The sequence below is a fragment of the Heterodontus francisci genome, chromosome 9 (assembly GCF_036365525.1).
Source record: "Heterodontus francisci isolate sHetFra1 chromosome 9, sHetFra1.hap1, whole genome shotgun sequence".
Lineage (NCBI taxonomy): Eukaryota > Metazoa > Chordata > Chondrichthyes > Heterodontiformes > Heterodontidae > Heterodontus > Heterodontus francisci.
This window is the reverse complement of record NC_090379.1, coordinates 107,411,251-107,424,211: the sequence shown is the minus strand read 5'-3', so window position 1 is coordinate 107,424,211 and position 12,961 is coordinate 107,411,251. Positions and strand designations below refer to the sequence as shown.

General features: G+C 46.8%; 1 protein-coding gene across 3 annotated transcripts in view; it reads left to right on the top strand.

Moving 5' to 3' along the window:
- Positions 1-12,961, top strand: part of LOC137373960 (metastasis-associated protein MTA1-like) — a 141,576-nt gene that overhangs the window by 40,591 nt on the left and 88,024 nt on the right. For all 3 annotated transcript variants that reach the window (XM_068039640.1, XM_068039638.1, XM_068039639.1), the window contains 2 exons: positions 121-247; positions 8,224-8,287. In XM_068039640.1, coding sequence (XP_067895741.1) covers positions 138-247; positions 8,224-8,287 — 174 coding nt within the window. In that variant the 5' untranslated portion in view covers positions 121-137. The remainder of the gene's footprint in view (positions 1-120; positions 248-8,223; positions 8,288-12,961) is intronic.

Genomic DNA, 12,961 nt, shown 5'->3' with positions numbered 1-12,961 from the left:
ATGATCGTACTGAATGGCAGAGCAGGCTCGAAGGGCTGAATGGCCTACTCCTGCTCCTATTTTTCTGCGTTTCTCTGTTTCTGTGATTGCTCTGACCCATTGTCTTTAATTTTTGTGCAGAAGAGGTGGAAGAAGAGATGGAGAACACAGAACTACAGGAGCTCTCGGAAAATGAGCGACACCAGCTGAAGCACCGAGAGCTCTTCCTATCACGGCAGCTGGAATCTTTACCAGCAACCCACATCAGGTAACTGTAGGGAGGGGGAGAGCTCGCCAGTGGCTGCAGACTTAACCCTTGAGATCATTGCGATGTTCAGTCTTTGGGTGTTTACCCACGGTGGCCCCAGCTGTCCTGGGTCCTGTCTGTGACTGATTCCCTTCCCTTCCAGTTTGGCTGCACATATGTTGGGAGAGGTGGCAGTAGCAACAACAACTTGCATTCATAGAGTGCCTTTAACGATGAAAGGTTTAAGCTGCTTCACATATGTGTAATGGAACAAAATTTAACACCAAGCCACATAAGGAGAAGTTAGAATTGGCGATCTAAAACTTGGTTAAACAGTTAGGTTTTGAGGAGTGTTTTAAAGAAGGAGAGAGAGGCAGAAAGTAATAGGCAGGGAATTCCAGAGTTGGGGCATAAACAGCTGAAGGCATGGCCAGCAATGGTGGGGTGATGGAAATCAGGACAGCGCAAGAGTTCAGAATTGGATGAGCACAGAGATCTCAGATGGGTTACAGAGATAGGGAGGGGCAAGGCTGGGCAGAGATTTGAAGAAAAAAAGGATGAGAATTTTAAAACTGAGATGTTACCGGTCTGGGAACCAATGTAGATCGGCGAGCACAAGAGTGAAGGGTGAAGGGGACTTGGTGCAAGCTAGGATATTGGCAGCAGTGTTTTGAATTAACTCGTGCATAAGTGACAGAGAAAGCCACTGCTTGGTATTATGTATGTTTCTTTGCCTTCAGTTTACGCTTCTAATATCTTTCTGGCTTTCTGTACCTTTATAAAAAAAAGTTCAAACTGGTTCCACAGGCACGAGGGTCAGTAACCAGAGGGCAGAGATTCTCAGATCTCTGGAGTGGGACTTGAAGCCACAACCTTCTGATTCAGAGGCCAGAGTGCTACCTATTGAGCCCTGGCTGATACCAGCAACAGATTTTCTTATCTGTTGAATTCATTGGGGAGCTGTGCAATTAGGGTAGGGACAGACTAAGGTTAATGATCGGGCTCCAACATTGTAGCACCGAATTTTCAACCTGTACATGTCTTTGATTGTGGCTCCTCATTGGGGTGTACAGGACCCCAATGACTTGTGGTTGGCGGAAGGTTCGAGAACTAGAGGACACCTATATAAGCTGAATGGCCAAAGAACCAATGGTGACATGAGAGAAATTCTTTTTTACACAGCGAGTGTTTAGGATCTGAATTGCACTGCCTGAGAGTTTGTTGGAGGCAGATTCAATCGCAGCTTTCAAAAGAGAATTGGATAAGCGCATGAAGACAAAAAAGTTGCAGGGCTATGGAGAAAGGGCAGGGGAGTGGAACTAGCTGAGTTGCTGTTGCAGAGAGCTGGCCAGCACGGACACAATGGGCCAAATGGCCTTCTGTGCTGTAACCATTCTATGATTCTATTTCTAGGTTTTCTCAACACAAAGATAAAATACTGCAGATGCAGGAAACCTGAAATAAAAACAGAAAGTGCTGGAAATACTTGGCAGGTTAGGCAACATTTGTGGAGAGAAAATCAGAGTTAACGTTTCTCGTAGCATTTATCATAACCGGAAAAAAGTTAGAGATGTAACAGATTTTAAGCAAGTACAGAGGCAGGGAAGGTGGGGAAAGGGAAGAATAAATCAAAGGGAAGTTCTGTGATGGGGTGGAAGGCAGGAGAGATTCACTGACAAAAGGGATAATGGTGCAAGGTGAAGGTGTGTGGTAATGGACCAAGTAAAGAAACAAAAGGTGGGCCTAGAGGTGTTGTAAGTGGTACCAGCAGGATCTTTACCAACAGCTGCTGTCTGGATAAAAATGGGAGCAGTGATTATGATCTGAAATTCTTGAAGGCAGTGTTGATTCCGGAAGGCTGTAAAGTGTCTAATGTAAAAATGATGTGCTGTTCCCCAAACTTCCGTTGAACTTCAATAACAACAACCACAAAATTTTAAATAGCGCCTTTAGTGTAATAAAATGACCCAAGGCGCTTCACAGGAGCTTTCTAAAACAAAATATGGCACCAAGCCACACAAGGAGATATTTGGTCAGGTGACCAAAAGCTGGCTTAAAGAGGTTGGTTTTAAGGAGTGTCATTAGGGTGGAAAGTGAGGTAGAGAGGCAGAGAAATGGATTGATTAAAATCGGCAATGCTCAAGAGGCCTGAATTAGCTGAGTGCAGATATCCTGGAGGATTGTGGGGCTGGAGGAAATTACATAGACAGGGAGGGGCGAGTCTGTGGAGGGAATTGAAAACAAGGATGAGAATTTTTAAATCAAGGCATTGCTTGACCTGTCATAGTGTAGGTCAGCGAGCACTTGAAATCTGCCGTCATCACCCCTCTCCTCAAAAAACTAATCCTTGACCCACTGCCCTTGCAAATTATTGTCCTATCTCCAACCTCCCATTTCTCTCCAATGTCCTTGAATGAGTTGTAGCCTTCCAAATCTGTTCCCATCTTTCCTGGAACTCCACGTTTGAATCCCTCTAGTCACGTTTCTCCTCCCGTCACGTTTCTGCCCCTGTCACAGTATTGAAACAGCTCTTGTCAAAGTCACAAGTGACACCCTATGTGACTGTGACAAAGGTAAACTTTTCCTCCTTGTCCTTCTCACTCTGTCTGCAGCCTTTGACATGGTTGACCACACTATCCTCCTCCAACGCTTCTCCACTGTTGTCCAGCTGGATGGGACTGCTCTCACCTTTCTTATCTATCCAATCATAACCAGAGAATCACTTGCAATGGCTTCTCTTCCTGCTCCCACACCATTACCTCTGGTGTCCCCCAAGGATCTATCCTTAGCCCCCTTCTGTTGCTCGTCTATATGCTGCCTCTCGGTGACATCATCTGAAAGCACAGTGTTAGTCTTCACAGGTACGCTGACGCCACTCAGCTCCATCTCACCACCACTTTTCTCGATTCCTCCACTGTTGCTAAATTATCAGACTGCTTATCTGGCATCCGGTACTGGACGAGCAGAAATTTCCTCCAATTAAATATTAGGAAGACGGAAGCCATTGTTTTGGGTCCCCACTCCAAACTCCGTTCCCTAGCCACTGACTCCATCCCTCTCCCTGGCAACAATCTGAGATTAAGCCAGTCTGTTTCCAACCTTGGTGTCACATTTGACCCTGAGATGAGCTACCAACCTCATATTCGTGCCATCACTAAGATCACTTACTTCCACCTCCGTCACTTTGCCTGACTTCGCCCCGTCTCAGCTGATCTGCTGCTGAAACCCTCATTCATACCTTCATTACCTCTAGACTTGACTATTCTAGTGCACTCCTAGCTGGTGTCTCACCTTTAACTCTCTGTAATCTTGAGGTCATCCAAAACGCTGCTGTCCGTGTCTTAAACTTGCATCAGAGCCTGTTCCCCTATCATCCCTGTGCTCGCTGACCTACTATGGCACCCTGTCAAGCAACGTCTTGATTTTAAAATTCTCATCCTTGTTTTCAAATCCCTCTGCAGCCTATGTCTGTAATCTCCTCCTACCCTACAACCCTCCGAGATATCTGCACTCCTCTAATTCTGATCTCTTGTGCATCCATGATTTTAATTATATGTCTACATCACTAATCTCCCATCCTATGGTCACCTTGTATCATCTGAGTATCATCCCAGAATTTGATTCTACAGTGGGAAACTGTGTACGACATCAAACCAATTTGTATGGTTCAGATGGTAATGCTCTCGGCTTTGAGGCAAAGTTGTGAGTTCAATTCCCGTTCCAGGACTCGAGCAGATAAAATGGTGGGTATATTTAATACTGAGAAAGACTGCAACACAATACAAGATGATAAATGGCAAGAAAATTTCAATATGAATGAGTGTGAGGTGTGTATTTTGATAGGGGTACTAAGGAGGCCCACATAGTACTTGGAAAATAAGAGGCTAAGGGAAATAGTGGAGCAAAGGGATCGAGGGGAACAAATACACAAATCATTAAAAATAGCAATACAAGATAACAAGGCCATAAAAAATGGAAACAAAGCACGAGTGTCAATTTCAAGAGAAATAGAATTGAAAAACAGAGACGTAATGTCAACTCCGCTTCTCTCTCCACCGATGCTGCCTGACATGCTGAGTATTTCCAGCACTTTCTGTTTTTATTTAAGCTTATATAGAGTCTTGGTTAAACCATGGTGAGAGAACTGTGCACAGTTCACGGTTCTGATCTCCATATTAACATGCATTGTGGATAAAGAGGAGCCTGTTGACGTACTGTACTTGAATTTCTAGAAGGCATTTGACAAGGTGCCATATAAAAGATTATTGCACAAAGTAGGAGCTCATGGTGTAGGGGGTAACATATTAGCATGGGTAGAAGATTGGCTGGCTGGCAGAAAACAGTATGCATAAATGGGTCCTTTCTAATTGGCAGGATGTGATGAGTGGAGTCCCGCAGGGGTCTGTGCTAGGGCCTCAACTTTTTACAACATATATCAATGACTTGGATGAGGGGAGCGATGGCTTTGTAGCTAAATTTGCAGATGATACAAAGATAGGTAGGAAGGTATGTTGTGAAGGAGTTTGCAGACCGATATAGATAGTTTGACTGAGTGGGCAAAAATCTGACAGATGGAGTATAATGTGGGAAAATGTGAAGTTGTTCATTTTGGCAGGAAGAATAAAAAAGCAAATTATTACGTAAATGGAGAATGACTGCAGAATTCCGAGGTGCAGAGGGATCTAGGTGGACTAGTGCATGAGTCACAAAATGTTAGTATGCGGGTACAGCAAGTAGTAAAGAAGGCTAATGGAATGCTATCCTTTATTACGAGAAGAATTGAAAATAAAAATAAGGATGTTATGCTTCAGTTATACACGGCATAGGTGAGACCATATCTCGAGTACTGTGTACCATTTTGGTCACTTTATTTAAGGAAAGATGTAAATGCGTTGGAGGTGGTTAAGAGGAGGTTTACTAGATTGATACCTGGATTGAGTGAGTTGTCTTATGAGGAAAGGTTGGACAGACTGGGCTTGTTTTCACTGGAGTTTAGAAGAGTGAGGGGAGACTTGATTGAAGTATATAAGATCCTGAACGGTCTTGGCAAGGTGGATGTGGAGAGGATGTTTCCCCTTGTGCGTGAGTCCAGAACTAGGGGGCCACTGTTTAAAAATTAGGGGTCGCCCTTTTAGGACAGAGATGAGAATTTTTTTTTCTCAGAGAGTTGTGCGACTTTGGAACACTCCGGCTTAGAAGGTGGTGGAGGCAGGGTCATTGAATATTTTTAAGGTGGAGGTAGATAGATTCTTGTTAGGGAGGGCATCAAAGGTTATTGGGTGTAGATGGGAGTGTGGAATGTGAGACACAAACGGATCAGCCATGATCTTATTGAATGGCGGAGCAGGCTCGAGGGGCTGAATGGCCTACTTGTGCTCCTAATTCATATGTTCATATCCCTCCACCTGGTGGTCATGTTTTCAGCTGCTGAGGCCCCAAGCTCTGGAATACCCTCCCTAAACCTCTCCGCCTCTCCTTTAAGGCACTCCTTAAAACCTACCTCTTTGACCAAGCTTTTGGTCATCAAACATAATATCTCCTTTTGTGGCTCAGTGTCATAATTTGTTTTATAATACTCCTGTGAAGTTCCTTGGGACACTTTATTACATTAAAGGCGTTATATAAACATAAGTTGTTTTTGTTGTAGGGTAATGGGACTTGGTGTAAGATAGGACATGGACGACAGAGTTTTGGATGACCTTCTCTTTACAGAGGGTAGAATGTGGGAGACCAGCCAGGAGTATGTTGGAATGGTCAAGTCTAGAGGTAACAAAGACATGATTGAGGGATTCAACAGCAGATGGGCTAGAGCAGGAGCAATGTTGGGCAATGTTACGGAGGTGGAAGTAGGTGGTCTTAGTGATGGTGCGAAGCTCATCTCATGAGAACAGTATAGGAGGCTGAGGCCCTCGCTTCTGACATGCAAAACGCCACCAATCCCCACTCCCTCCTTGGAATGAAATAGCACAGAAGGAGCCCATTCGGCCTGTGCAAGCTCCTTGAAATACCGATTCAACTAGACACACCACCCTGCTCACTCCTGCCAGCCCAACAAGCTTCTGTGCCTTTCTTACCATTCTGACCTCCGGAGAGAAATTCCTATCGCCACATTCCCTCTCGCGAATTGACTTTAAAGTTCTTGAAAATCATTCTTGTGTTTTTATCAAGGAAAGCAACATTTTCCAGAATTTACAGCCAGGTCATGACCATAGTGGTTATTCTTTGCTGAGTGACACCCCTCAAATCTCCTCCCCACTGTTCCTGAACTATGTGGTTATTCATAGTGGTTATTCTTTGCTGAGTGACACCCCTCAAATCTCCTCCCCACTGTTCCTGAACTATGTGGTTATTCATAGTGGTTATTCTTTGCTGAGTGACACCCCTCAAATCTCCTCCCCAATGTTCCTGAACTATGTGGTTATTCTTTGTTGAGTGGCACCCCTCAAATCTCCTCCCCAATGTTCCTGAACTATGTGGTTATTCTTTGCTGAGTGACACCCCTCAAATCTCCTCCCCAATGTTCCTGAACTATGTGGTTATTCATAGTGGTTATTCTTTGCTGAGTGACACCCCTCAAATCTCCTCCCCACTGTTCCTGAACTATGTGGTTATTCTTTGTTGAGTGACACCCCTCAAATCTCCTCCCCAATGTTCCTGAACTATGTGGTTATTCTTTGTTGAGTGACACCCCTCAAATCTCCTCCCCAATGTTCCTGAACTATGTGGTTATTCTTTGTTGAGTGACACCCCTCAAATCTCCTCCCCAATGTTCCTGAACTATGTGGTTATTCATAGTGGTTATTCTTTGCTGAGTGACACCCCTCAAATCTCCTCCCCAATGTTCCTGAACTATGTGGTTATTCTTTGTTGAGTGACACCCCTCAAATCTCCTCCCCAATGTTCCTGAACTGTGTGGTTATTCTTTGCTGAGTGACACCCCTCAAATCTCCTCCCCAATGTTCCTGAACTGTGTGGTTATTCTTTGCTGAGTGACACCCCTCAAATCTCCTCCCCAATGTTCCTGAACTGTGTGGTTATTCTTTGCTGAGTGACACCCCTCAAATCTCCTCCCCAATGTTCCTGAACTGTGTGGTTATTCTTTGCTGAGTGACACCCCTCAAATCTCCTCCCCAATGTTCCTGAACTGTGTGGTTATTCTTTGCTGAGTGACACCCCTCAAATCTCCTCCCCAATGTTCCTGAACTATGTGGTTATTCTTTGCTGAGTGACACCCCTCAAATCTCCTCCCCAATGTTCCTGAACTGTGTGGTTATTCTTTGCTGAGTGACACCCCTCAAATCTCCTCCCCAATGTTCCTGAACTGTGTGGTTATTCTTTGCTGAGTGACACCCCTCAAATCTCCTCCCCAATGTTCCTGAACTGTGTGGTTATTCTTTGCTGAGTGACACCCCTCAAATCTCCTCCCCAATGTTCCTGAACTATGCCGCCACCATTCTGGTGCTGTCATACCCCGTGGTGCTGCTGCTGTCCCAACAAATCAAAAAAAGACTTTCATTGAAGCTAATAGCAAGAACTGCATTTATAGACCATACTTCATAATTTCAGGAAGTCCAGAAGCTCTTTATTGCCAATGAAGTACAATATCACTGGTGTAATGTAGAAAATGTGGCAGCCAGTATGCGCACAGCAAGCTCCCACACACACAAATGTGATAATGACCAGATAATCTATTTTAGTTATGTTGGTTGAGGGATAAATATTGGCCAGGACACCAGGAGACCGCCGTACTCCTATTCGAAATAGTGCCACATTTCCTCCTGAGAGAGTGGTGGAGTCAGTTTAATGTTTAATCTGAAGGACAGCACCTCTGTAAATGCAAAACTCTGGAGTTCCAATGTAGATCATGTTCAAGTCCCTGGAGTGGGACTTGAACCCACAACCTTCTGACACAGACAGTGGTACAGAGGGAAATCGACATCTTGCCCATCACAAAACAAACTGGAACTCTTACTGACAGCTTTTTGCTTTCTTTCCAGGGGTAAGTGCAGTGTTACACTGCTAAACGAAACAGAGTTACTTTTATCCTATCTGGAGCGTGAGGTAAGGACCAGTTTCTGCAAGTATTTGTGATCTGTTATTTTTTTAAAATTCATTCATGGGATGTGGGTGTCACTGGCTATGCCAGCATTTATTGCCCATCCCTAATTGCCCTTGAGAAGGTAGTGGTGAGCTGCCTTCTTGAACCGCTGCAGTCCATTTGGGGTAGGTAGACCCACAGTGCTGTTCAGAAGGGAGTTCCAGGATTTTGATCCAGCGACAGTGAAGGAACGGCGATATAGTTCCAAGTCAGGATGGTGTGTGACTTGGAGGGGAACTTGCAGGTGGTGGTGTTCCCATGTATCTGCTGCCCTTGTCCTTCTAGTTGGTAGAGGTTGCGGGTTTGGAAGGTGCTGTCTAAGGAGCCTTGGTGCATTGCTGCAGTGCATCTTGTAGATGGTACACACTGCTGCCACAGTACGTAGGTGGTGGAGGGAGTGAATGTTTGTGGATGGAGTGCCAATCAAGCGGGCTGCTTTGTCCTGGATGGTGTCGAGCTTCTTTGTTGGAGCTGCACCCATCCAGGCAAGTGGAGAGTATTCCATCACACTCCTGACTTGTGCCTTGTAGCTGGTGGACAGGCTTTGGGGAGTCAGGAGGTGAGTTACTCGCCTCAGGATTCCGAGCCTCTGACCTGCTCTTGTAGCCACGGTATTTATATGGCTACTCCAGTTCAGTTTCTGGTCAATGGTAGCCCCTAAGATGTTGATAGTGGGGGATTCAATGATGGTAATGCCGTTGAATGTCAAGGGGAGATGGTTAGATTCTGTCTTGTTGGAGATGTTCATTGCCTGGCACTTGTGTTACTTGCCACTTCTCAGCCGAAGTCTGGATATTGTCCAGGTCTTGCTGCACTTCTACACAGACTGCTTCAGTATCTGAGGAGCCACGAATGGTGCTGAACATTGTGTAATCATCAGCAAACATCCCCACTTCTGACCTTATGACTGAAGGAAGGTCATTGATGAAGCAGCTGAAGATGGTTGGGCCTAGGACACTATCCTAAGGAATTCCTGCAGTGATGTCCTGGAGCTGAGATGATTGACCTCCAACAACCACAACCATCTTCCTTTGCGCTAGGTATGACTCCAGCCAGCAGAGGGTTTTCCCCCTGATTCCCATTGACCTCAGTTTTGCTAGGGCTCCTTGATGCCATACTCGGTCAAATGCTGCCTTGATGTCAAGGGCAGTCACTCTCACCTCACCTCTTGAGTTCAGCTCTTTTGTCCATGTTTGAACCAAGGCTGTGATTAGGTCAGGAGCTGAGTGGCCCTGGCGGAACCCAAACTGAGCATCACTAAGCAGGTTATTGCTAAGCAAGTGCCGCTTCATGCCACTGTTGATGACACCTTCCATCACTTTACTGATGATTGAGAGTAGGCTAATGGGGCGGTAGTTGGCCGGGTTACAGGACATATCTGGGCAATTTTCCACATTGCAGGGTAGATGCCAGTGTTGTAGTTGTACTGGAACAGCTCGGCTAGGGGCGCAGCTAGTTCTGGAGCACAGGTCTTCAGTACTATTGCGGAATATTGTCAGGGCCCATAGCTTTTGCAGTATCCAGTGCTTTCAGTCATTTCTTGATATCACGCGGAGTGAATCGAATTGGCTGAAGTCTGGCATCTGTGATGCTGGGGACTTCAGGAGGAGGCCGAGATGGATCATCAACTCGGCACTTCTGGCTGACGATTGTTGCAAATGCTTCAGCCTTATCTTTCGCACTGATGTGCTGGGCTCCCCCATCATTGATGATGGGGATATTTGTGGAGCCACCTCCTCCAGTTAGTTGTTTAATTGTCCACCACCATTCACGGCTGGATGTGGCAGGACTGCAGAGCTTAGATCTGATCCGTTGGTGATGGGATTGCTTAGCTCTGTCTATCGCATGCTGCTTACGCAGTTTGGCATGCAAGTAGTCCTGGGTTGTAGCTTCACCAGGTTGACACCTCATTTTGAGGTATGCCTGGTGCTGCTCCTGGCATGCCCTCCTGCACACTTCATTGAACCAGGGTTGGTCTCCTGGCTTGATGGTAATGGTAGAATGGGGGATATGCCTGGCCATGAGGTTACAGATTGTGGTTGAGTACAGTTCTGCTGCTGTTAATGGCCCACAGCGCCTCATGGATGCCCAGTTTTGCATTGCTAGATCTATTTGAAATCTATCCCATTTAGCACGGTGATAGTGCCACTCAACACGATGGATGGTATCCTCAATGTGAAGGCGGGACTTCGTCTCCACAAGGACTGTGCGGTGGTCACTCCTACCAATACTGTCATGGACAGAAGCATATATGGCAGGCAGATTGGTGAGGATGAGGTCAAGTATGTTTTCCCCTCGTGTTGGTTCGCCCACCACCTGCCGCTGACCCAGTCTAGCAGCTATGTCCTTTAGGACTCGGCCAGCTAGGTCAGTAGTGGTGCTACCGAGCACTCTTGGTGATGGACATTGGTCCCCCACCCAGAGTACATTTTGTGCCCTTGCCACCCTCAGTGCTTCCTCCAAGTGGTGTTCAACATGGTGGAGTACTGAGTCATCAGCTGAGGGAGGGCGGTAGGTGGTAATCAGGAGGTTTCCTTGTCCATGTTTGACCTGATGCCATGAGACTTCATGGGGTCCGGAGTCGATGTTGAGGACTCCCAGAGCAACTCCCTCCCTACTGTATACCACTGTGCCACCACTTCTGCTGGGTCTGTCCTGCCTGTGGGACAGGACGTACCCGGGGATGGTGATGGCAGTGTCTGGGACATTGTCTGTAAGGTATGATTCCGTGAGTATGACTATGTCAGGCTGTTCCTTGACTAGTCTGTGGGACAGCTCTCCCAACTTTGGCACAAGCCCCCAGATGTTAGTAAGGAGGACTTTGCAGGGTCGACGGGGCTGGGTTTACCGTTGTCGTTTCCGGTGCCTAGGTCGATGCCGGGTGGTCCGTCTGGTTTTATTCCTTTTCATTAACTTCATAGTGGTTTGGTACAACTGAGTGGCTTGCTAGGCCATTTCAGAGGGCATATTAGAGTTAACCACATTGCTGTAGGTTTGGAGTCACATGTAGGCCAGACCAGGTAAGGAAAGCAGATTTCCTTTCCTAAAGGACATTAGTGAACCAGGTGGGTTTTTACAACAATCAACAATGGTTTCATGGCCATCATTAGACTAGCTTTTTTTAAAATTCCAGATTTATTAATTAAATTCAAATTCCACCTTCTGCTGTGATGGGATTCGAACCCATGTCCCCAGAGAAATACCCTGGGTCTCTGGGTTACTCGTCCAGTGATAATACCACTGCGCCACTGCCTCCCCCATAGGTTTTACTACAAGTATTTCAGTCTCACTCCACATTATTTGTTTTATTTAATTGTGTTACTTTGCATCCGGTCATTCCTCTTTGCTTATGTCAAATCACAATATTCTTAGACGGCATGCAGCCTCGCACTGAGCCACTTGGGGTGTCGGGCTTGACCTCCAGTACTGATGTTGCTGACCTGGGGTAGGATGGCAGCAGGGGTGACACAGGTAGCCTGAGTGTCTCTGGAGTAGAGGGGCGAAAGAATCCTTGAGTTCCCACTACAGATTGCTATGAAGGGGCCCCTGCTAAAAAGTGTGTGTGTGAGTGTGTGGGGATACCAGCTGAAGCCAAGATCGGTGATGCCCCCATAATCAAATAGCATACCAGCAGCACTTAGTGTCTCGGCTCACAAATGAAGAAATGTTGCTTGGATAAAGTAACCACCAGTGCCTTCAGGAAATGAGGGAAAGAAAACAGAATAGTGGGCAGGGGAAAATTAGTTTTTCTATTTACTTACATACTCAGTTGTTTCAGATATTACACCCTCAGTACATCCATTTATGCCAACTGCTGCACCTCCACCCTGGTACCAGGACTTCCCTAACAGTCAGTCTGCTGTGTGCCACATTGAAAGTCTCGCAGAATCAGAATTTGCTGGTATGGTCGATTATCAAGGTTGAATTTTGTTGGCCCCACTGATCGGAAGGCGTCAGTGCGACTGGAGTCAGAGAAGGGGGTTCTGTGTTTGTTCAGAACATCCGCTAATGTCCGAGAAGAGAGATTTCAGTGAACCAATCCGATCCTGCCTGTAAAGTTCAGGTTGTTAGCGATTCACCTGCAGGCCAACTGTTTCGGGAACAGCCGCTCGCTCCAGACCTTGCTGTTACTAGCCGATTGTTCCTCACTTAGCGCCACCCCCTCCTCCGGCCGCTAGCTCTGGACCGCGCCGCTTCCGTCCTCTCGGCCACTTGCTCCTACGTCGATCTGTCACCCCTTACTTCTTCGGGCGGCTCCTGGAGGCTGATGAATCGTGAGAGCGAGTGGCCAAGAGGAGGGAAGCTATGCAGCCCAGAGCTCGCAGGTGGGGTGGGGGGTGTTGGTGGGGGGCCGGGTACGCAAGCAGCCGGAGAGAGCGGGGTGGCGCGAGCGGGGAACAATCGGCCAGGGAAGTGGGGGTGGAGCAGCGACGTCTGGAGTGAGCGGCTGAGGGAGGGAGTGGGAGAGAAAGCAAGTTGCCAAGGGGGGGAGAGCGGCCAGTGAGGCGGGTACTAGTAGCTGCGTTCGGGTGAAATCAGTCCTGGTCAGTCATTTAAACGAATTGGCAGCACATTTTATACTCTGCCCGATTTTCTTTTCCATCTATCGGGGTGCCAATTCACTCGGTTCCAATGGA